The following is a 25,364-nucleotide window of genomic DNA, read 5'->3' as shown; positions in this document are numbered from 1 at the left end:
CACTGAATAGTTTGGAGTCATCTGCCAACTTGGTCATCTCACTGCTAATCTATAACTTGGGCAGAGCTCCTGAGCTGGTGCAAGTCCTTTGCGTCAGCTCCTGAGTGTTGTGAACACATAGGTTGTAAAGCATATTTGCAGCTACTTGGGAGTAGTCTAGGCCAGCACAAGGATGTGCTCTGGCCTAGTAGCACTGGACCTGGGCCCGGAGAAGGTACATTTGTGCCAGCCCTGGCAGGCCAGCACCAGGGGCAGAAGAAGGTGGACGGAGGTGGAGAGGGGCGTTTTGGGACAGGAGAGAGTGGCCTGAAAGGCAGGTAGGACCAGCTCTGGCAGCATAGACCGGATTCTAACCCTTGTACCTAGCCCAACCAATGTCACATGAACTGTTCGGATTTGTGCTTGTGAAATCACAGGTGCAGATCAAAGTATCACCATAGGGCTGATTGGTGCGTGACACAGAGTAATGGGAATAAAATCCACTTAGTTGCACCCCAGCATGCATCTACCTTGTGCTTGATTCAGCGCAGTCTCCTTCCCTCCTCCTCCCTGCCGCCCCACACCTACCTTTACTGCTTGTACCGGTGTGAGCGTGGCGACACAAGCGGCTGTGGGGAAGCTACGGCAGAGGCTTATGGCAGCTTCCGCAGACCGGCACTTCTCAGCACGCCGGCCTGGCTTCCCTGCGAGGAGGCGCAAACGTGCTTTACAGCATGTTTGCAACCCTCTTATGCCGGCCCAAAGGACTTGGGCCAGCATAAGGCGGTTTGGATTGCGCTCTAAATCATTTAAGAAAAAATTAAAAAATGTTGGTCCCAAGACAGGCCCTAGGAGGACCCCATATCTTGCTTCCATCCATTGTGAAAACTACCAATTTATTCCTACCCCTCTGTTTTCTAATCTTTAACTAGTTCCAAATCCATAAAAGGACATGTCCTTTAATTCCATGAGTATTAAATTTAACTCAGGAGGTTTTAGTGAGGGATTACTTAATCCCTGTTGTAGTTTGAAGGGATACCTATACATCCTCCTCTGTAATTTACAGTCTCATTACTAGAAATGAACTGAAGAAGTTCTAATAAAATAACAATTCCTCAAGGAAACAGACCACATGGAGGCAAAGACTGTATGCTTACCTGTTAAAATTTTTTTGCTTTGTGTTTCATGAAGTACTTCATGACAAATTTATTCAACTAAATTAAGATACACACCTTAAATGTCACATGAGTATCTGTAAGCAGAGGACCTTCAACTTCAATGATTGGTGTAGACTGATCCCTGCTGATTACATGAATATTCCCACCACTTGTAGGATCCATCCCATCTGCTAGATTTTGAGCTGCAGCACCATCTGTGGTATTAAGTGCTTTAGCCAAAGTATCAAATGCCCTAGAAACAAGAACAAATCCATCAGATAAGTTTCCTCCCATTTCTATTACTATATTTACATTAGAAGTGAAATAAAACCATTGATATAAAACTGAGAAAGAAAAGTTTGCAGATTGACATTAGAAGCAATGGCCAAAATGGAACTAGATCATGATATTCAAAACAAGACCAATAGCTATTATTAATTGACATGTTGCTATTGTAGTTTATGGTCCAATCCTAACTAAGGCTTGGCTGGCAGAAGTGTGCCACTGTGGCTATTTTGTGAGAACTACAAAAAGCTGTGGTGCCAAAGCCTTGCTGGTGAAGTCCACTGCCCCTGCTGCAGCTGGTAAGCCAGCAGTGGGGCAGAGGGTTGCTGGAACAAGGTTGGGAGTGGGAAGAACGGGGCAGAGATTGGGGTGGATTGAGACTGGCAAGGGAACAGTATTGGCAGTAGCACCAGCAACATCCTACCTTTCTTCCCAGCCTTGATCATGCTTCCCGTGTCCACAAAGACTAGCACCAGCAAAATTGCTGGTGTAGGTTTGAGTATCACAATTGAGCAGCAGATGTTTACTCTTGGGCAAGAGAACAAATATTCCCTTATCTGGAAGTCAGGTAAGGGACTCCAGGGCTTCCCCTGGCAGGATGTATCACACACTCCAGTAGTGTAGATGCATCAGCGGAGTGGAGAGATGGGCAGCCCAATCCTGAGCTGCTCGGGGTGCCCAGTCTCGGTGGCGCTGGGAATGGCTGCCACTGGATCCTGCGTGCCCTGGGCTACCGCCGGTGGCATCTCAGGAGAAGGGGACTTTCGTCCCCCTCTTCTGGGTAAGGTAAGCAGCCCCGCAATGGGGCTACTCACTTTACTGCTGACCAGAAGGTGGTGGTAAAGTAAAGGTGTTCGTGTAGGGTGCCGAGCCCTCCACAAACACCTTGGATTTGGTGGAACGGAGATCCGCAGACCCGCCTCCCTCCCTTCCTCCCCCGGTACGCCTCCCGCCCACCCCAACCCCTGCCTTCCTGTTACACCTCCCCCCACCCTCCTCTCTCCGCCCCTGCTGGCCTCTCCCCTCCCCGGAACACCTGCTCCCCGCCCCGCTTACTGTGCTACAGCTTGGCGGTCCATGAGACCCCCGAGCCACAGAGGCTGGGCACCTGCCCTGCCCTAACCTGGCACTAGCCCAGCACCAGCTGGTGCTGGGCTAGCAAGGGCGGTAGCCCGGCGGTGAGGCTCGTAAACATGCCTTACGGCACGTTTGCGACAGTGCGCGGCAGCATGAAGCCAAGGCACTGAGCCCAGGACTGGGCTCTTAGTTAGGAGTGGGCTGCCCATCACTGAAATAACCATATAGAGTGGATTAGGAAATCTGAAAAGTTGAGTATCTAGTGTTAAGCACATACCGAGTGATCTCACTTGCAGACTGCTCTTCCTGCTGCATTTCAGAAGTGTCTCCATTATTAAGTGAGTCATTGAGGCTGGCAAGAGATGTTACAACATTTGCTAAAGTTCCCAAGGCACCTTGGCTTGTCTCAGCCTATAAAAAAAAATTGTTTATACATACACACATGAAACATTTACATGACTTAAAACTTATTTTATTTATTTATTTTTAAAGACTTGCATGTTAAGAATGTCTTCAATTTGTCAAAGAAGCTTAGTTTTTTGGGGAGGGGAAAGAAGTAGTTTTCACTGATATTCCCCCCCTACTGGCTGTAGTCCCATGTGCTCCCAGAAAAACCTACTCTTGGAGCTTGAGGGATCCCTCAAGAGCTATTTTTTTCAGGGGGCTAAAAAGGATGAAATAATCAGCAAAAATTGCCCTTTCCCCCTTGCACAAATGGCGAATGTTCTTGGATAAAACCCATGATGTACATGTTGTCTTCAAAACAAATGCTTAAATTTACCGTTGTAATTTTTCTTTTTTCCTTCCATTGTAAACAAAAAGTCAATAAAGACAAGATAAGAACAAACAAAATAAGAAAGCATGCATCAGTCAGTTTCAGCATGGGAAGTCTACAGCACCAGATAAGCCTATCTGTCATCACTGGAGTATCTTTTTGAAGATATTGTTTCAACTGTGCTTCTGAGGAAGCAGAAAATGACTATTAAGGGATTATACATTCACATATAAGAAAGCAACTTGGTGAACAAAATGTACAATGAAGCCAAAAGAATGCTACCTTGGAGTCTGTTGCCAGAAGCACTGTACCATCATCCCGTATTAACGGCTGTTGAATATTCACAAGCATCCCTGAATCAAGCAAGCCTGTTGATCTGTTCAAGAATGGAGAAAAAGCATAAGTAATTTTATGTTATGATTAATTAACCACTTCCATACAGGCCGGTAGCCAGGATTCTAGAGGTGGGGGGGGTGACTATTTTTCCAAGGGGAGCAATGATGTCAGGTATCTCTACTGGTGGACAAAATTTAAGGATAAGTCTGGAGAAACATCAAAGATGCGAAACTCCCCCAAACTGCATGAAGAGAAAATAATTTGGGTTTCTTTTGAAAGATGCATTCATTAGCTGTCAAGCAATGTAACAATAATTGCGGGCAGGAGGTCTGGTCTAGAGGGTAGAGCCTCCATTTGCCTGAAGATTAACATCCACAAGGTTGCCAGTTCGAGGCCACCGGCACCGTGCGACCTTGAAGCAGCTGGCAAGCTGCAGCTGAGCTGTTCCATCTGCTCGGAGTGTGGGAGGATGGAGGCCAGAATGTTAAACCAGATCGGAATGTAACATCTTGAATGTGGTGGTTCTTGAAAGAGAGAACCTTCTTTCAATTTGTAAAAATCCCTGCGTGGATTTAATAAGCCTGCCTGTGTAAACCGCCTTGAATAAAGTCTTGAATAAAGACCAAGAAAGGCGGTATATAAATACTGTATATTATTATTATTATTATTATTAATTGGCATGGAATAAATGCATCTCTGCATGCCACGGAGAATGTACTGTCTACATAGAAATAACACTCAACATATCCTTTCATTTACACACCAGTGCAATACACAGGCTTGCAACCCTGCAAAAGTAAAACATCACTGTGATGCAGTTAGTATTTACTTGTATTGAAAGTGCCTATTTAACCCCTATTTAACACCTATATAGCACCTAACTAGCACCTATCAAACACCTATCTAGCGCCTATCTAACACCTATATAAAGCCTATCTAGCACCTATTTCTGTTGTTGGCAACCTTCAGTCTCGAAAGACTATGGTATCGCGCTCTGAATGGTGGTTCTGGAACAGCGTCTAATGTGGCTGAAAAGGCCAATTCGGGAGTGACAATCCCTTCCACACCAGGAGCAAGTGCAGTCTGTCCCTGGTCTGTCTCCTTGGCTATGGGCCTTCCTTCTTTGCTTCAGACTGTTGGCCAAGTGTCTCTTCAAACTGGGAAAGGCCATGCTGCACAGCCTGCCTCCAAGCGGGCCACTCAGAGGCCAGGGTTTCCCACCTGTTGAGGTCCACTCCTAAGGCCTTCAGATTTAACACCTATATAATGCCTATCACCAATCTAGTGCCTATCTAGTACCTACCTAACACCTATATAGCACCTATCTAGTATCTAACACCTATATAGCACCTATATAGCACCTATCTAACACCTATATTGCACCTATATAGCACCTACATAATGCCTACCTAATGCCTATGTAACACCTTTCTAAAAACTATATAGCGCCTAACACTATAGCGCCTAGTGCCTATTTAACACCTATATAGCGCCTAACACCTATCTAACACTGATCTAACACCTACATAGCAACTATCTAATACCTATATATCTCCTATTTAGCACCTATCAACCTATATAATGCCTTAGCACCTATCTAGCACCTATATAGCACCTATCTAGTACCTATCTAAAACCTATCTAGCACCTAACACCTATATAATGCCTATCTAGCACCAATCTAGCACCTAACACGTATATCGCACCTATATAGCACCTATTTAGCGCCTACCTCACCTATATAATGCCTACCTAGTGCCTATGCAACACCTTTCTAACACCTATATAATGCCTATCTAGCACCTATCAAACACCTATCTAATGCCTAGCACCTATCTAATGCCTACCTAGTGCCTATGCAACACCTAACACCTATATAGTGCCTAACACCTTTATAATGCCTATCTAGCACTCTATAACACCTATATAGCACCTACCTAGCACCTATCAAACACCTATATAATGCTCATCTAGTACCTATATAGCACCTATCTAACACCTATCTAATGCCTACCTAGTGACTATGCAATACCTTTCTAATACCTATATAGCACCTAACACCTTTATAATGCCTATCTAGTGCCTATTTAACACCTAAATAGCACCTATCTAGCACCTAATACCTATATAGCACCTAACACCTATATAATGCCTATCTAGCACCTATCTAGCACCTAACACCTATACAGCACCTATAACACCTATCTAGCACCTATTTAACACCTATCTAACACCTATACAGCACCTATATAACACCTATCTAACAACTATATCGTGGCTATTTAGCACCTATGTAGTGCCTGTCTAGCACCTATTACCTATATAATGCCTGTATAGCGCCTATCCAGCACCTATATAACATTTGTCAATGACACATTGCTGATGCATTGATAGGTAATAGGTGCTAGAAAGGCACCTTTTGCATGAGACAACACAGATGAATTGCACATGACAAGTAACAGCCTTAGGTATTTACAATATCAGAGCTTCATTACAGCTTGACAGTTCAAGTCCTTTGAGGTGGTCCTGTCATGCATTACTAAGCTGTATTTTGTCATGAAAAATGCTGCTGTTTTATAAGTAAGAATACAAGATTATAGTTTTGCTTATTGAATATATCATGATTTAAGGTATGTCTTATCCAAATATGTTCAGAAAGTTCCATATGGAATACATTACAATAGAGCAGTGGTTCCCATACATTTCAGCACTGGGATCCACTTTTTAAAAATGGCACTCTATCCAGACCCACCTAGCTTCATGAGACTAAAAAAAAAGTTTACCAGTCACTCAAGCCTCTATTTTTTCCTTTTTATTATGGTGGGGGCCCTACCTTCTGGAGCATTTGCTGAGCTCCACTGGATTAGGATCATTCTGGTGGAGTTGCGTTCCCCTTGACCTGTCCTTCAAAGTAGACCAAGGCACATTCACCCACTCACGCACATGTACGTGTTGCTCCGTTTCGGTTTCCATAATGCTCAATACATTTTCCTTGTCAGCTTGCCAGTTTCAAAACCCACCAAAAATTGAGTGGGTGAGTTGTGACCCACTGGGGGGTCTGAACCCACAATTTGGGAAACACTGCAATATAGTATGAACTCAAGAATATTTCTCTCAAAACTGGGCCTGATCATAAATCAATTTTGTTTTATTTTGAACGCTGACTACTAGATTAGTTCACAGGAACCCATTTATTACTTACCTAGTCCCATCTTTATCAGCTACAAAAGTTGGGGTTGCTATTAGAGGACTTCTCAAGTCTTTTCTGATATAGATTTTTTCTGTTGAAGCAGCACAGTTGGTTGGTTTCTCACGCTGCACATCAAAAGGCTTCCTTTCACTCTGTACAGCTACACCACAATGTAGAGATTTGATATTCAGAGATTTGAAAGCAAATCATTCATCCAAGGTCTTATAAAAAGAGTAGATTCTTAAAATCAGGACTTGCATATCATCACAGTTTATTTTGGTTTAATCTAGGGAACTGTTTGTACTAATTTGGGTTCTATCTGACAAGTTGTTCCAGAAAAGTGACAACAGTTATACTGCTCCATGGAATTTACCTATAAAGCTCCTCAAGGTATTCACCCCCTCCCCCCATTTAACAAGACCATTTTTGGAGACTGTCCATCGTTTTAAGCTTGTGCGATCAACATGTAGATGACTCCTAGCTCTATTTTTCAGGATCATGCGATCAAAAAGTGTTCAGTTCAGATTCATTAGCCATGGACCAATATAAGTGCTAAGAAATTGAATGAACTGCAGATGAGTTTTGAAGACAGATAGTCAAACATGATCTCAGAGTGTTCCTATGCTCTGCTCTGCTGTACTGCCTCCATGCAGGATCTCATGCCTCATGTTTGCTCGTTTGTTGCTGCCCTTTTTAAGAGACCCTGTCTTCGATGCAGAACTTTTGTTATGAACAGATTCCTAGCTTTTTGTTACATGCTTTGATCATACATCTTTCACTGATGCTGCTTTGCTGAACAATAAATATGATTTTAGTCATTTTAATAACTCACTAGGAAAATCATCCAAAAAATGAGTTTGGGAGCTAAAATATTAAATAAATTCTGATTTGGGATGACAAAACTAATCATAATAAAAAATAATAAAGATGTCTTTAAAATCTGTTTATATCACAGTCTATATTTAACAGTAAGGCCATTAATATATCACATGATAGACAAAGAACCACTTTATCAACTGAAGACTCACATTCCATTTTCATCCCCATCTCGAGGCATTTTTTTAGCCGACAAAACTGGCAGCGATTTCGATGGTGTTTATTGATGATACAGTCTTGGTTGCTACGGCAACTATAGGTCAGATTTTTCCTCACACTCCTTTTAAAGAAGCCTTTGCATCCTTCACAACTGACAGCACCATAGTGACGACCTAAGAAAATGAAAAATAATACACAACTATGACAAGGTGGTAGGTTTTGAAACTATTTTTGTAATATGCAGAGCATATTGTAGATATTTAGCATATCTACATAGATATTTAGCATATCTAAAATTTTTGAGAACACTGAATTTCAGTCAGGTGCACTTTTAGTGAGATTTTGGGTGCAATCCTCAACTGCCAATGGGCCAGCACAAGTTCCTTGTGCCTGCTCACCAGTGTCACAAAAATTCCATAAAGCACTTTCATGCGTCCGGGAGATCAAGGTTGGCGCACAGATGAGCGCCAGCCTTTGGAGGCCAACGCGGGCCCCACTTGGCCGGTCCAAGTGGTAAGTCTGAACAAGCCAAGTCAGGCTTTCATGAGGAGGAGTGTTTCAGGTGAGGGGAGGGCAGGCCCATGGGCGGGTGGCTGGTGAGCGGAGGTAGGGTCAAGATCTAGCATGCCAGATCCTATCCCTGGTCCCAGGCAGCCCAGAGCAGCGTCAATGCATCTCTTGAGTTGGCGCAGAACTGAGTAGCCCCATTGGGGCTGCTGTGGCTTTACCCAGGGTAACGAGAAGCAATTCCCCTTGTCCCGGGTTGAGCCGCTTTGGGATCCAACCCTGCTCTGTCTCACTAAATCCTCAAGGGTCTAAGCATCTGACAGTATCGTAGAAGGTTTTACATATTAGCACTCCTATCCTAAGCAATTCAATTAGTATTGAACAAGGATGTGTTTTGTGCTTAATGGCTCAATCCTATGTAGCTCTCCACATGTTGATGCAACTGCACCAAAGGAGTGCATACTGTATCTGTAAGGGAGTTTCAGGCACTGATGGTCTCCTCCAGACAAGGGAACATTTGTTCCTATGCTCAGGATAAGGGTCAACTTGGATCTGCACCAGCTATAAAAGTCTGGGTGGACCTGGGAAGTGCAGTGAGGTCAGGAAGGTGGATAGGAAATAAGAGATGCTGCTACCACAGATATCATTGCCTTCCCGGCCGCCATCTGCCCTCTTCCCCATCCCAAACTCCGCTGCCTATACTGACTCATTCCTCCCCCCCACTAACTTACCAACACAGTGGGACATGGAGGGACTGCTGCTGCATGAACTTGGCCACTTGCTGCTTGCAATGGTAGCCAGGCTGAGGAGTGGCATGTTGCGCTATGTGACGGTTTTAAAGGATTTTAACACTGCTGGAACACTAGTTCCAACAGCATAGTTCCTATTAGGCCTAGGCAATTCACATCAGAGTTTTTGGTGCCTTTTCTTTAAACAATACTTATTGGTTAGATAACTAGTTGACTCTATGCCTATCAACACAGAAGTAAACTCTATTAAGTTAATAAGACTTACTCCCAAGTAACTGTGCATACGATTGCAGCATGAGGTTGTAATCCTGTGTGTACTTTCTTAGGACTAAGCCCTACTGAACACTGTGGGACTTGTTTCTTAATAAAAAAAGCACAGGATTGCACTGTAAGATTATGCGAATAGCCAATGTGATAGCCCCCACAGTTCTTACAAATGTTGCATTTAAAGATATGCAAATTGAAATTCAAGGGCTACCTAACTCTATGCTAGATATTAGTTTTGTTTTTTTACATCAAGCCATAATGTCTAGAATGTTTAGAAATTAGAGAATCTGGATTCTATTGTGCTTTCATCCCAAATACCTCTAGAAAGGAAGAGTAAACTGTGTTTTGATTGCTAGCTGCTATAGTGTATTTACTTAAAATAAAAAATTGGTTTTGGCAAAATATTTCTGTAAATTTCAGCAAGTCTTTGTCAGATGATAGCAAATGAAGTCTTTTCTGAGAACTAGAATTTAATGTTAAAGAATATTTCTGTTGCAAGCTTGTATTTTTCATGCACAGAGATCAGGATGCAAAATACTTCTCCTAAAAGTCTATTTTATCCCTACTCTTCTGTAAAGCTGCTGTTTGGGGTACACCACAATGTGTCAAGATAATCCACGTCAACTAGAGGCCCTCCCACACCTCACAAGAAGCATGTAGCACCTCATTTTTCACTAGGCCTGCAGGATGTAGAGAATACATAGGAGAAACAGAAGTACAGTTAACGGTATCTAATTTGGGCTGTGTCAGCATTGTAGAATCAAAGCCCATAATTTTATTAAACATACCTCTAAACTGATATAATTAAATAGAATAATTGTCTTCCAACAACATACCTGATGCTTTGTCTCCACACACAACACAATACTCTACTACTTGAGGTCGTTGGACATCGGTTTTAGCCAGCAAACGTTCCACAGAGGCAGAGTCTGTCACAATCTAAAATGATAAATTAGAGGCCATTTCAGTCTCAAAGAAAGAATCGTGCCAATCCAAAATAGTAGTACTAACAAAAGACCCATTCAAGTAAACTTGAAAAAAGGCAGAAGGGATATAAAAATGGACATTTGAAATGGGACAGCATATACCAGAATGGTATTCAAAAACATTCATATTATTACTTTGCAAAATCATTCCAAAATTTGTGATAAATAGGATTACGGTAATATATAATATAACTTTTGTTTCTCTTCATAATCTGACATTTTGGGTACAGTTCATCTCATTAAAGCAAAACATTCAAATAAAGTTATGTAATACAAATCAGTTCTCACTAACTTCAAATTTGCTACCTGTGGATTTGCTTTTCTGCAGGAAGCAGGATTGCCACTTACCTCATGCGAGCTGCTAACCGTTCTCGGCTATCCGCAGTTGTTCACTGCATCCATTGGCATTCTAAGGGTCTCTGCAGCTTCCTTAAGTTATTTGCAGTGGCCATTTTCAGCCCTATCCCTGACATTGCAAATATCTTCCCTGCAATCAGGAACTCTCTGCAACCATCACCATTGGGGCCGTTTGGGGCTCTCTGCAGCATTCTGGAAGCTGTACAATTTGGTCATTTGCAAGGTTTTTGCTGCATCCGTACCATTCTGTAGGTATTCCTGACAAGCAGTCCAATCCTGCACTCCTGTGGCACATGGCTATGACAGCACCGAAAACAGCTTCCGCCGCATCCAACATGCCCATGGCAGCTGCGGGCAGCACCTCGGAAGAAAAGGACTTTTGTCCCCTTCTCCCAGGTAAGGGGAGAACTTACCCAGGAAGAAGTAAGCCCAGCAATGGGGCTACTCAATTCACCACCTATCAAAAGGTCAGCAGTGAGGGAAAGAGTGTTCCCTCCTCCCCACCACCCCAGCTTACCTTACCGCAGGTCAGCAGTCCATGTGACCGCTGAGCGGCAGAGGCTGGGCGCCCACCCAGTGCTAACTCAGCGCTGGCCAGCGCTTGTCTAGCACCAGTGCTCACCTGGCGATAAGCCTCATAAATGTGCCTTATGGCACATTTGTGACAGTGCATGCCGGCAGAAAGCCAGCACAGAGCCCAGGATTGGGCTCAAGGTTAGCTACTCCTCCCCCTAACCCCACTGTTCCCTAGGATCAATTATTCCCTCTCTGCGGATTTGGTATCAATTCTACACAGAATAATGACTGTCAATGTACATTCTTCTTTAATGGTTGTACTTACCTGTATTCTGCCTGGCACAATATTATCTGTGGTGGTAAAGATAAGTTGTTTAGTATTAGAAGCCTCAGGTGCTGCCAATATCACTTTCCCTGTTCCTGTTCCATCTGGACTAGCTAATATAAATTGTTGCTTTGGGGATACTGAAGAGTCCACAGCAGTCACTATTTGAATTTTCTGCCCTGTTTGCTGATCTGTGACAATCTGTAACAAAAATTGAACCCTTTTATTATATGAAACTCAAAATGTTCATTTCTACCCAAAAAGTATGTTCACAGCAAACAATATTTTCAATTCCAATATTTAAAGCACTGTTTCTCAAACTGTGGATTGGGACCCAGTAGATGGGCAGTGAGCCAATTTCAGGTGGGTCCCCATTCATTTCCATATGCATTTTATTTTTAATAGATTAGAATGATGCTACCATGGTTTGTGACTGCACTTGGGGAAATGCTACAGAGCTATATTTTTAACAGGCTACTATGTACAGGTCCAACCTTGTTATACACGGATTTTTTATTCAGGAATTTGGCTCAACACAAATGTCCACTGCAAATGGGAAGGAATGTGCTGATCCCTGGAGAAGGGGAAAAATGCACCCCTTTAAAATGGTTATCTTACTGTTGTAGAGATTTTTATCCCAGAGAAGGGTCCTTTAAATTAAAGGAAAACAGTCCTTTACAATAGTTAGAGAGGGGGCAGCCAGCTGACAATCCATCAATTATTCTCCAAGTGATCCCCTCCCTTTCCCCTGAACACCTGAAAGAAAGGTAATCCTTTCTAAGGGCCTGGAGAGAGACTGATTGTTGGCAGTGGCGTAGCTAAGATAACTCTATCTTATCATCACAAAGGTCAGCAAGGCTGCTTTTAAATCACTGGAGCAAAGGAACTTTGTTTTTTAAATTGATTTGCTACAGTGCTATTTTTTATTTTTGTCATTAACTTGAATTCCAAGTTGAGGTACCAAGGGGCAGGGAAAGGGTGGAGCAAGGGCATCCCAGAAGTGGGAAAGAAGTGTTTTGGGGTGGGGGAGGGGATGATTCAGACCTAGGAGGGGGACGGGGCCAGCTGAACAGGCCTCCACTGCACCCTAACCCCTGTCCCAGGCCTGAAAGCCCTACATGGGGTGACTCAGTTCTGTGACAACTAAGAGCCCAATCCTGAGGTCCATGGCACAGCTCCGCGCCACGGACCACAGTTGCAAACAGTGCCACAGTAAGGCACGTTTGCAGGGCTCACCACCGGACTCCCGCCGGAGCTAGGCCAGCGCCAGCGCCCTGTGGTTGCCTGTGTTCTGCAGCTCCACAGTTTCCTGGACCGCCGTGCTGCAGAACGGGAGGTGGGGGCTTGGGGGAGGTGTTCCGAGGAGGGGGGAGGCGTGGCCGGAGGCATGGGGGAAGCATGTCGGGGGGAGGGAGAGGCGGATCCGCGGAGCTAAGCTCCGCAGGATCCAAGGCGTTCGTGCAGGGCTGCTTGCCCTACATGAGCACCTTTACTTTAGCGCCAACCTTTTGGTCGCCGCTAAAGTGAGTAGCCCCATTGCAGGGCTGCTTACCTTACTCGGGGGAAGGGGACAAACGTCCCCTTCTCCCAAGGAGCCTCCCATGGTAGCGCGGGAGGTGCAGGATCAAGTGGGAGCCCTCTGTGGAGCTGCCAAGCCTGGGAGCTCCGGACAGATCAGGATTGGGCTGCTCATAGCTGGTGCAGATCTGAGTAGCCCAACTGAGCAGACCGGGGCCTGCACAGGGTAAAGGACCAAGTGTTCTCTTACCCCAAGAAGACTTCCTGCCTGCTCAAATCCAATGCTGGTTACAGTGTGGGCCAGGCAACCCCACTGCACCAGCACTGGATAAGATGAGACTGTAAGTAACTGTTAGCTAATAGTTATCTAAGGTCCAATCCTATCCCATTTTTCAGTACCAGTGCAACTGCAATGCAACCTAAAGGTAGAGAAACATATTTTGAGGAGGCATCTGTGAATGCCTGCCCACCACAGGATGCCATACTCACCCCACTGGCACGGCTGCACTGGAAAATTGGATAGGATTGGGCCCTAAGTAACTACTGCATAATAAATTTGATTTTTCTTCTACATGATCAGTTCCAGTTCTGTCATAATTTTATGATTGCAACAAAAAGTAAGAATAAAGCTTTAACAAACAAAGCAAAAACAGAGCTAAAAACTTCTATTTACAGAAGAAATGTATACCTGAATACGTTGTGGTGAAGCTACAGAGGAATCTGTTGAAATGATTTGGATGCGTTGAGAGGGGCTGGTCATCACTGGAGATTCAGATAATGTGGTCTGTACAGTCTGCACCTTTAATGAATCATGGAAAAGTGTTAACCCATGTGCATGGTGAATATAGTGAATTCAAATATTAGAAAATAATAGAAAATAGAAACTAGCTTCTGTACAATATAATAAACTAGGACCCCCAAAATGTAGAACTTCTTAGTCAAGCATTATAAATACTACAATATGAGAACTGCATGGGATTAAAAAGCAATTTTTAAAGCAATTAAATTTTAAAAGCAATTATTTTTTAAAAAACACACAACAAATGTTCTGTGTGACTCTTGAGCTTTGAGTTTTGAGGTTCATAGTTTTTTGAAATGAGGTTCAATTGATGTATGATATAATCTTAAATCTGGAATTGCATTCAGCTTACTATGGTATTTATTTTTTATAAAGGCAAAAGAAGAGAAAGAAATCTCCACCAGCTCTGCATCCCTGTTAAAATAGCTGAAATGTTTTGTTTGTAAATGCTGCAAGAATAAAGAAGGTTTCATGCAACCATTGGATAATACTTCCCCACACACTACATACAGGGGCTTAGGACAGTCCCCATCTCCTATATATGAGAACCCATAGTTCATGTATTCATCACAGTTTTTACCTGTTTGAAGAACACCTTTTCATTGTTTTGCACCAAAGTATTAGACATGTCCTGAGAAATTCTTGGTGAATGATCATTTTCCACATTATGTTTCAGCTTTTTTACTGTGCTGGTTTTCAACCACTGATTCATATCTGATAATACATGAATTAATGACAAAAAACTAGCAGTTGATGGGGCTTTCGTACCAGCCTTCCTTCTTGCATTGCTGGCCCTGCAAGGCATTCTGGGGTGCTACCTGCCTTTTCTGCCATTATTCAATTCTTTTTCACATACCCCAGTTTGGGAACCACTTGTGTAAAGTATCGATATTTAGACAATAGACCAGACTTTTTGGCCAGAGGGCCACATCAAATGTCTGGCACCATTTTGAGGGCCGGGCAAAAAATTTAAATATAAAATGTATATAAATACATTAGAGATGGAACTTAGATGTGTGAATAAATGAATGAATGGGCTCATTCATTCAACCTCTCTGGTCCTTAGAACACCCTCCAGATGCAACCACAGCATAGTTCCAGTCATGTTTGGCAAAGTGGGCCAGGGGCTTTCAGGGGACAAGAGGTTGGCTATGGGCCAGATAGAGGCTCGCTGTGGGCCGCATCCGGCCCCCAGGCTGGGGTTTGGAGACCCCTGCTATAGACCAAAGAGCAAGACCAGTTCCTTTCCATGTCATGGTTGGACACCATTCTCCTCAGAAAATATTAGTGCTTGATGCTTGAAAGCGCTGGGCACTCAAGTCAATAAGGCTGCATTCCTATATGCACTCACCTGGGAGTAAAACCCATTGTATTTAATGGAACTTGCTTCTGAGGATTGGGCTGTAAGCTATCATGCCTAATCTATGCATATGGATATATACACAAGTGAGAAAGGGAACAATACTTGTAGTCTGCATGACCAGAATGCCAAGCATAGAAGTCAAGGCAGAATCTTTTGATCGATCTGGGTTGAACTCTGTTTGCTAGCCACTGGTACTTTTTTGATTGAAAAACAATTAACAGATTACAATCTCAAAAAATATCTAACTTTCTAAACTAAACTTTAGAAAGTTTCTAAACTAAACTAATCTTTCTAAATATCTAAACTTTCTAAACCAATGAAACTATCATTGGATAGGGAGCACCACAGGCAGAGCATAAGATGCCAATCAACTACTGTATACCCACCATACTCAAACTTTATACAAAAAATATGTTAATTATGTAGGTACAAACAGTGAACAGCCCAATCCTAAAGGCAATGCTGTTGCCGGGTGCAGTGATGCCAATGTGGCTACCCCTGCATCCTGTGGTACCGTGGCAGCCACTAGAGGCCTCCTCGGGGGAAGGGGACTATTTTGCTGGTGCAGAGTTGAAAGACTCTAAGTTGAGTCTTCCAGTCTGACATGGGAGTTCAGGATCCAGCAGAGCTCTGCTCTGCCGATCCCACCCCACTCCTGCCCCAGTTCTTTCTCCTGCCCTGCCCTCCCCCCACCCCGTGCCAGCAACTTCCCGCCTCCCCCACCCACCCCATACTACTTACTGCCAGCTGGTGCTGCTGGAGTGCTGGTTGGCCCTCTGAGTGGTACTGAGACTGAGAACCGACTGACCCTCTGGGTGCTGCAGATGTGCCTTACAGCACGTTTGCAACACCCAGTGCCTTGTACCGCCAGTGCTAAAGAGCTCAGGATTGGATTCTAAATACAGTTTCAGCACAGTCCTTAGTCCAGTACTATCCACACATCTTTTGAATAGACTGAACAAATCCTATGCACAAATAAATACAGAAATATAGTGAATACAGCACAGTATGAGACTCACAGTGGAAAGCTAACATTTTCCAGAAGGTCAGAAGGGACACTGAAAGTTTAAAAGCACAGTGCAAGTGCTTTCCATTCAAAAGTTAAGTCTACATTTTGGTCACTGACACAAAGTGAAGGAAATGTTAAAATGTGCTGCATTACATTACAAATTAAAAGCTGCATTACAGCTTTTAATTTGTTACAAATGACCAAAAAAATTAATATTTAAATGCTAATATCAAAATGAGCCTGGAAATTCCATCAGTCTTACACATTCCTACAAATAGTCCTATCACTAGAAACTGGCTTCTCCCTATATTTCCCCTTTCAAAGGTTAGAGAAACATTTCTATACAGTCAGCTTGCTTCATATTAGCTTATTTTTAAACTAATAACTGATACCTGTAATTACCTTTCATCTTTACTATGCAAAAGGCAATATATAATAATTTATCTGAAAATGTGAACTAATATTTAATACAACTGCTATAGAAGCTACTAAAAGATGTGGACTACAATTCTGCATTAAAAGACATGGTCTGTAATACGAAGTATTTTAAAAGATCAAGCATTAGTTATTATCATCATTAAACACTTAATTAGAATTCAGCTTTATAAATGGCTTTAAGTGAGAAACTAAAATATTCTAAATGTAACCGGTAGCAATAATATCATCATTTGTTAAAATTACTGAGAAATGACATTTACTTAAAAAAGCCTTATTAAAATGATCCATAAAGCAATGTACACTGACTATATATTCTATAGAAATAACCTCTGAATCAATTGCTTCCTTGACTCCCCTAGCTTGATACTGTACAGACTCTAGTACTTACAGTGTCGAATCCTTTTTCAGCTTTATTTACATTTTTTCCTCAGCAAAGTTTTTGGCCAAAACAATCCAAGACAAATGAAGAACTCAGTTTCAGTCTATTCCTAAACATTTGAATATGAACTCCATTTATAAAGATTTCAATCGCAAAACCAGACAGAATTGTTTCAAAATGCCCTCTCTGTGACCCTGCTCCTCTGAAGGTCAAGTACACTATCACTCCCTGTAACCAAGGAAGCAGAATCGACGTGTTCCTGCTGTTGTGCCAGCTGCTGAAGCAGTTTGTCTAATAATACAATTAATTTCAATGAGGAAGATGTACCCAGGTTACAAAGCTTTCCTCCTCTCTTTGCCTCTCTTTTCCCCCAAGTGCCACCTTCCATTAAACTACAAAATTGCAAAATTCATGGGAAAATAACGTGTCCAGTTCCTGAATAATTTCCAGATCAGTAAAATTAAAAAGAAAACTACCGTATTTTTCGCTCTATAAGACGCACTTTTTCCCCCCCAAAAAGTGGGGGAAAAAGTGTGTGCGTCTTATGGAGCGAATACTGAAAAAAAAAAAAACTCCGCCCCTGGCCCCGCCCCCTGCCCGCTCTGCTCGGCTCCGCTTCCCAGGAAAGCGTGGGTGGGGTGGCAGTCTTGCTGAGCAAGCCCGCGTGTCTACTCAGAAGTAAGTCTTAGAGTCACTGGGGCTCACTCCCAGGAAAGCGTGGGTGGGATGGCAGGCAGGGGTGCTCATTATGTCGATCCTCGAGCTACCAGTCCATCTCCAGGCGAAATGAGTCAATCGCCGGCTTCTCTCCTGTCCACGCATCCCTAGGAGAGAGCCCCTGGCAGGCTTGTGAGCCCAGGGAGCGAGCCTAGGGAGTGAGTCCAGGGAGCCCAGGGATTGAGACAGGCTCCTCCCTGGGAGAGGAGGCGCTGGCAGGCTTTTCTCCCGTCCACTCATCCCTGGGAGTGAGCCCCATTGGCTCTACTGGGGCTGACTTACCTTTCCCCTGCTTTTGCACTGGTATGTATGGAGATCTGCACCCCCCCCCCACTTCCATCTGTTGGTTCTGTGTGCAGAGGGTTTTGCAATGGTCTTGCTGTGATGCCTATACAGAGATCTTACATGCCCCACGCTTTTCCCCTGCTTTTGCACTGGTATGTATGGAGATCTGCACCCCCCCCCCCACTTCCATCTGTTGGTTCTGTGTGCAAGGGGTTCTGCACTGGTCTTGCTGTGATGCCTATACAGAGATCTTACCTGCCCCACACTTTTCCCCTGCTTTTGCACTGCTATGTATGGAGATCTGCGCCTCCCCCACTTCCATCTGTTGGTTCTGTGTGCAAAGGGTTTTGCAATGGTCTTGCTGTGATGCCTATACAGAGATCTTACCTGCCCCACACTTTTCCCCTGCTTTTGCACTGGTATGTATGGAGATCTGCACCCCCCCCCACTTCCATGTGTTGGTTCTGTGTGCAAAGGGTTTTGCAATGGTCTTGCTGTGATGCCTATACAGAGATCTTACCTGCCCCACACTTTCCCCCTGCTTTTGCACTGGTATGTATGGAGATCTGCACCCCCCCCCCACTTCCATGTGTTGGTTCTGTGTGCAAAGGGTTTTGCAATGGTCTTGCTGTGATGCCTATACAGAGATCTTACCTGCCCCACACTTTTCCCCTGCTTTTGCACTGCTATGTATGGAGATCTGCGCCTCCCCCACTTCCATCTGTTGGTTCTGTGTGCAAAGGGTTTTGCAATGGTCTTGCTGTGATGCCTATACAGAGATCTTACCTGCCCCACACTTTCCCCCTGCTTTTGCACTGGTATGTATGGAGATCTGCACCCCCCCCCCACTTCCATGTGTTGGTTCTGTGTGCAAAGGGTTTTGCAATGGTCTTGCTGTGATGCCTATACAGAGATCTTACCTGCCCCACACTTTTCCCCTGCTTTTGCACTGGTATGTATGGAGATCTGCACCCCCCCAACTTCCATCTGTTGGTTCTGTGTGCAAGGGGTTTTGCAATGGTCTTGCTGTGATGCCTATACAGAGATCTTACCTGCCCCACGCTTTTCCCCTGCTTTTGCACTGGCATGTATGGAGATCTGCACCCCCCCTTCCATCTGTTGGTTCTGTGTGCAAGGGGTTTTGCACTGGTCTTGCTGTGATGCCTATACAAAGATCTTACCTCCCCCACACCTTTCCCCTGTTTTTGCACTGGTCTGTATAGAGATCTGCTCCCCCCCCCCTTATATTGGAATCCAGGAAGATCTGGTGAGGAGGTAGATGTGGTGTCAGCAGTGGCCCCTTTAAGGGTAAGGCCTGGGCATCCAGCAGAGAGTTGCTGCACAGCTGCAGCCACTGGAAGGCAATAGGGCCCTCAGGGATATAAGGAGTACCAGAGGCAGAAAGGGTTTGTGGGTTTTGAAGAAGTGCAGGTTGGAGGTAGGGGAGGAGACTGACTGGGTTTATTGAATTTGGAATCTGACTGTGGATTGTGACTGGACTTGGATACCCTGATGGATTTAACTGACCTACCTGGAACCTGACCTTGGACTGTAATTTGGCTTATTGGCTCTGGACTCTGATTTGGTAACTCTGAATGATGGGACTGATTTACTTGGCATCTGTGGACTGGAACTGGACTCATTTTTGCTTGCTGCACTGGTGAATTGCACAAGGGGGACTGATCAGCCTTAAGCGGGCACAAGGCCCAGTGGATTGGAATTTGGCAGAACATCATTGTAGTAGAAAGATAATGTGATCCCCTATTTGTATGCACCTACTTTTGTGAGCTTCATAAATTCTGACTCTAGCGATGATGAGTTCTTGGTGTTTCCAGAAAACTAGAGTGCTCAAACCTTTAAGTCTCTCCATTTGTTAATGACAGTGATAATGGTTCTTAATGCCACTGTTGACTGCTGTTCACTTTACATGGTTCAAATGTTATTCTGTTATAGTTTATTAAATATTTTATTACACTATTTGGTTCAGAATATTTTTTTCCTTGTTTTTCTCCTCTAAAAACTAGGTGCGTCTTATGGTCAGGTGCGTCTTATGGAGCGAAAAATACGGTATTTTGTTCTCCTATGGAGTATCTTTTCTCATTACAGTTCATTAAGCTAATACAGTTAAAGAAAAACAGGCCTCTCTAAATTCTTCGGCATCCATTAAATATCACGTATCATCATCTTTTTTATTGCTAATAATGGTACATTTTATTTTATGTAACCTTACAACACAAGCCATCATTCTCTGGAAGAACAACAAATGCATAACCACAATTGCTGAAAAAATTAAGATAACATTCTAAAATTTCAAGAATTAGAGCTTATAAAAATTGTTGATTCATATTAGAAACTGTTGAAATCTCCAGTGTTATTTTCTGACAACACCTCTGTTATGGTAAATTTCTACAGCATAACTTTACCCACAGCTTTGGGCCACTAGTGTTAAGACAAAACAGTTTGCATTTTTAACATAAAAATGGCATTTTCATGAAACATGTATACCAAACTGAAATATTTTTTCCCCAGTGCTTATTATATCCACTAAAGGAAATCCTAGTTCTGATTCAATGTTTTAAAACCTGTTCTCCCTCCAAAGAGTTCAGAAAAGGACATAGCTCACTCACTTTATCCCAAGCAAATGTGGTGTAGTGATTAGTGTTGGTCCAGAAAGATTCAGATTCAAACCCCCCCCCCCCGGCACCTCAGCCTGGACTAGTTGCTATCTCTTAACCAATGCAGGATAAAGGAGAGGAAGGATTCATGTAAAATGCCCCAAAATTCTTCAGGAAGGGTAGTATACAGGGCTTTTTATGTAATGGAACGCACCGGAACAGCGTTCCGGCACCTTTTTTCCCCCCCTCCTCCTGGCCCCCACCTTTTATTCCCCCTCCTCCTGGCCCCCACCTTTCCCTCCTCCTCCTGGCCCCCATCTTTTTTCCCTCCCTGCACTGCCCAGCACTGCTGGCTAGGGAGGGATTCGAACCTCCAACCCTCCTCCTGGCCCCCACCTTTTTTCCCCCTCCTGGCCCCCACCTTTTTTCCCTCCCTGCGCCACCCAGCACTGCTGGCTAAGGAGGGATTCGAACCTCTAACCTTGTGCTCCACAGCCCAGCACTCTCTCCATTGGGCTATAGGAAAGCCTAGAGTTACAGTGTTCAGAACTAATATATAAGGTCCTGAGCCCAGCTGGTGGCCATCAGTGCCTCAAGTATTAGTTCCAAACACTTTGAGGCTAAGACTTCCAATGGCTCAGTTACTAAAGTGCTGGTCTGTGGAGCCAGAGGTTGGGGGTTCAAATCCCCGTAAGGAATAATTTTTTTTTCTTCTTTTTTTTTTAGGTGGGGAGGTAAATAAATAAAAGATTACACTCGTTAATCTTAAACTTGTTCTTGTAAGTGGGTTCCTGCACCTTTTATTTTTTTTTTACAAAAAAAGCACTGCCCCTGCCTCACCTCACTCAGCTCTCGCCTGAGCCCAGCCCGCCTTTCCTCTCCCCGCGCTCTGCTTCCCCACGCTCAGCTACCAAGCCGGTGAGGGCGTGGGGACATGTGCTGAGGAGGAGGAGGAGGAGGAGGAGGACGACGATGAGGGACAGCAAGCCAGGGAGACGGGTTGCAGCACCCAGGTACTGGCTTGGCAAGAGGAGGGGGGGAAGGAAGCTGACTGGTGCAGCCCCTGCACCTGAGACAGCCTAGGCATGTCTACTGAGAAGTAAGTCCCCTTGTGTTCAGTGGGGCTTACTCCCAGGAAAATGTGGATGGGATTGCAGCCCAAGCCTATGCAAGTGTACTGAGAAGTAAGTCCCCTTGTGTTCAGTGGGGCTTACTCCCAGGAAAATGTGGATGGGATTGCAGCCCAAGCCTATGCAGGTCTACTCAGAAGCAAGTAATTCATTCATTTTTATAGTTATTAATATAAGGCTTGGCTGATCTAAATTAATTAAGCAAAAATTATTACTAATAATTTAGTAGCTTTGTAATGTCATCAACAGGAGATTTAGGTTTTTAACTATAAATGGGGAAGCTTAAGTGTCCTTGCTGCATTATAACAACACTTAGGAAATATGTATTCCTCTGTGCAGTAGGTCAGATCATTGTTGTCTATTAATTTGTGGTTTTTTTTAGACTATATTTAATAATCACTATTATTATAATGGGGAATGGGGACATAGTACACAGGGGAAAGGGGGGAACCACAAAAGATGGGTTAATGAATTGATTAAGTTATGAAGTTATGAATCAAAAATCATGTGGTCACACACCCTCTATTGGTTCAAGATGAGTTGTAAAATAGATTATATTCCGGCATTATATAATTTATCTATTTTACAATTCATCTTTTGTGTTTATTTTTCTGCTCCCCCCCTTGTGTGCTTATATTGCGCATTCATTGTTATCTGATCACATATTTCTCTTTTTTTTTGCACCAATCATGTTTCAATGTCTTGAGCCAATAGAGGGTATGTGACCACATGATTTTTGATCCATAACTTGTTTATTAATCAATTAATTAACCCATCTTTTGTGCCCCCTCTCCCCTGTGTGCCAATTGATTTGGGTTCAAACAAGTCTGTAGAGTGATGTAATGTAATCATTTTTTATATTTTGCCTTCATCAATTGTTTTAACCAATATTTATTAAATGTTTTAAAAGTTTTAATTAATTTTTTTGGTTGTTACATATTTGCAAATACATGCAACAAGCCGTGATATAATCCTTGGTGTGTGCTCCAGAGGTGGTCCGTCTCTTTTTGTTCTTCTCTCTTGAAGATCTCCCCTCATTTTCTAGTTCTTAAGTAGTTGGGGAATGGGGATTTAAAGAGAGAGAAATGAGATGAATAAATAACTAAATAAAAGATTTATTTTATTTTAAATAAAATTATATATATATATACACGGTATATGAAAAGAAAGTAATACCAGGATATCACTGTCATTGCCAACTACAACATCCCTTTGTTCAGCAGTGTCAACTGCTGTCTGTGCAATGGGGAGGCTGGGTTTCCCTTTGTATTCCTCTGTGATGCCCAGCAGCATATTGGGGTTGCATTTAACAATTTGTACTTGAATCTGGATATAGTTGCATCCTTTGAAAGGTCTGTATCCGTTCAGATGTTTGTCAGAACTGCCTTGTTTTCTTGGGAGGACTGCTATATCAGTCAAGCAGGATAGGTGAACAACTCACATATAGTTCTATGCCTTTTGCTGTAGCAGTGGCTATCAGAATGGAACAGCAGGTGAGGGGATCAACCTGGATTATTTCTTGGGATACTGAATGTAAGTAGTCAAGTTCTTTACATTTCAATGAATATGACTACACTGTATATGCTTTCCCAGTATAGGATAAAGTATCTGAATATCAACTTCTTCAGCATTAGCCACATTAATCTGCCAATGAGCTACTACTTTTGGTGAGAGAGTGTAGAAAAACTCCTCACTAGAGATGGAAGAAAATGAATTTTGGTGTTTTCCAAAGTTAGAACTGCAGAAAATAGTGTTATGTGTTTTTATACAAAATTTACATAATAATAATAAGTTATAATCGTCTCCTCCTTCCAGGTAAAGTAGGCAGCCCCGCAATGGGGCTACTCACTTTACCACCAACCAAAAGGTCGGCGGTAAAATAAAGGCGCTCATGTTGGACATGGAGCCCTCCCCGAGCGCCTAGGATCCTGTGGAGCAGAGCTCCGCAGACCTGTCTCCCTCCCTCCACCCAGCACACCTCCAGCCCGCCCCCTCCCCATGTCATGCCTCCCTGGCACACCTCCTCCCTGCCCTCTCTCCGCCCCCACCGGCCTCCCCGCTCCCTGGAACACCTCCTCCCCCCCCACACCTACCTGCCGTGCCGCGGCTTGGCTGTCTGGGAGACTGCTGAGCCGCGGAAGTTGGGCGACCGCCCTGCGCTAGCCCAGCACTGGCTGGCGCTGGGCTAGCACCGGCGGGAACCTGGCGGTGAGGCTCGCAAACGTGCCTTATGGCACATTTGCAACAGTGCTGCCGCCGAGTACTGGATTGGGCTCTTATTCTACAAACTAATTATCTTGCAAATCAGTTTCAATGAATGACCAGTAGTTCTAGTATTATGAGTAAGGGAGAAAACCTTCTCTCTATGCTCTCTCTCCACACTAGGCATTACTGTGTCTTAATCATGCCCTCCCTTAATCTCTTCCCCCCACCACGTCTCGCCCCTCTTTCACCCCATTATCGGGGGGGGGAGAAGAGATGCATTAACAGGGCCCTGTAGTGACATGGTCTGCTCACTTTTCGTGTTTTCCTTCTGGAAAAATCAACTTTAGGTGCTTTAGGAACTTGGGTGCTTTAGGTGCTTTAGGAACTTGTTTTCCCTCATTTATTTTACGTGAATTCTTTACATTTATAGAAGGGCATGTTCCTTCATGGCCCCCCTTCACGAGTCCTAACAGGAGTTCTACTTCCTTTATCTGCAGGTTTATCCCATTGGGACAAGAGACACAGAAACAAGTTTACACTGGTTGAAAAGACCATATCTTCCTCTATACGTAGATCACCAAAAAGTCTGGTCTGAGACCTGCAGGCTGTTTACTCTCTCCTTCCACCTCCACTTTGGTGTGTTTAAGAGTCACCCACTGTGCTGCACCATACATGTCCACCCCACTGACTAAGAAATCACTGTGTCTAACCAGGTATCTAAGAAGGTGACTTTTTTTTTGTCTTACTGCTCTCTCTTTTTCACTCTCATCTGCCTCTCACTTTCCATCACAGCAAAGCAAGATCCTACCCAGAGTTAGACAGCAGTCCTGGTAATTTGAACAAGTACCTCCATTCTCCTTGCCTTTAGCAACCTGTAAACCTTGATCATCCCATTTCTGCCCAATAAGTTAATTCACAACAAACAGGTCTCAAGTACCAGCTGAGTTTGTCTCTTGCTCAACAAGAATTGTGCCTCTTGTGTGCACTCTATTTTAGTTCTGTATTCCCCCCCTCCCGAGAAGTTGGTCTGTTGTTGGTGGCGACCTTCTCGCACATCTGTCTTCCTATGCAGCCCCTGTAAGGCAAGTGGGAGGCAGATGCAGCATCTTCTCCACCACCACTTTCTCTTTTATCCTCACAGGGGTTGCAGATGAAGACAGATAGGAGAGGGTCATCACCAATCAACCAACTTCCCCAGGGGGCAGTCACCAGGCATCGGATCTTCAGCCTCTCCCATGACAGGCAGAAGGAGAAGGTGCCCAACAGACTGAAGGAGCCGAACAGCCAAGATCCTGATAGAAAGCAAACTCTGGCCACTAGTAACAGAGCTTGACCAGAGGCAGTCACAGCAAGTTGGCACAGAGA

At 43.8% G+C, this 25,364-nt stretch overlaps 1 protein-coding gene across 4 annotated transcripts in view; it reads right to left on the bottom strand.

The window, feature by feature from the left end:
- Positions 1–25,364, bottom strand: part of NR2C2 (nuclear receptor subfamily 2 group C member 2) — a 56,383-nt gene that overhangs the window by 21,852 nt on the left and 9,167 nt on the right. For 3 of the 4 annotated variants that reach the window (XM_066614086.1, XM_066614087.1, XM_066614088.1), the window contains 8 exons: positions 13,748–13,858; positions 11,542–11,742; positions 10,194–10,296; positions 7,828–8,007; positions 6,812–6,959; positions 3,556–3,649; positions 2,776–2,909; positions 1,212–1,389 (listed from right to left, as the gene is read on the bottom strand). In XM_066614086.1, coding sequence (XP_066470183.1) covers positions 1,212–1,389; positions 2,776–2,909; positions 3,556–3,649; positions 6,812–6,959; positions 7,828–8,007; positions 10,194–10,296; positions 11,542–11,742; positions 13,748–13,858 — 1,149 coding nt within the window. Of the gene's footprint in view, positions 1–1,211; positions 1,390–2,775; positions 2,910–3,555; positions 3,650–6,811; positions 6,960–7,827; positions 8,008–10,193; positions 10,297–11,541; positions 11,743–13,747; positions 13,859–17,056; positions 17,188–25,364 lie in introns of those variants that run through there. The other variant, XM_066614089.1, reaches the window with a different exon arrangement.

The sequence above is a fragment of the Tiliqua scincoides genome, chromosome 2, assembly GCF_035046505.1.
Source record: "Tiliqua scincoides isolate rTilSci1 chromosome 2, rTilSci1.hap2, whole genome shotgun sequence".
NCBI classification, from domain to species: domain Eukaryota; kingdom Metazoa; phylum Chordata; class Lepidosauria; order Squamata; family Scincidae; genus Tiliqua; species Tiliqua scincoides.
This window is presented reverse-complemented; position numbering and strand designations above follow the sequence as displayed.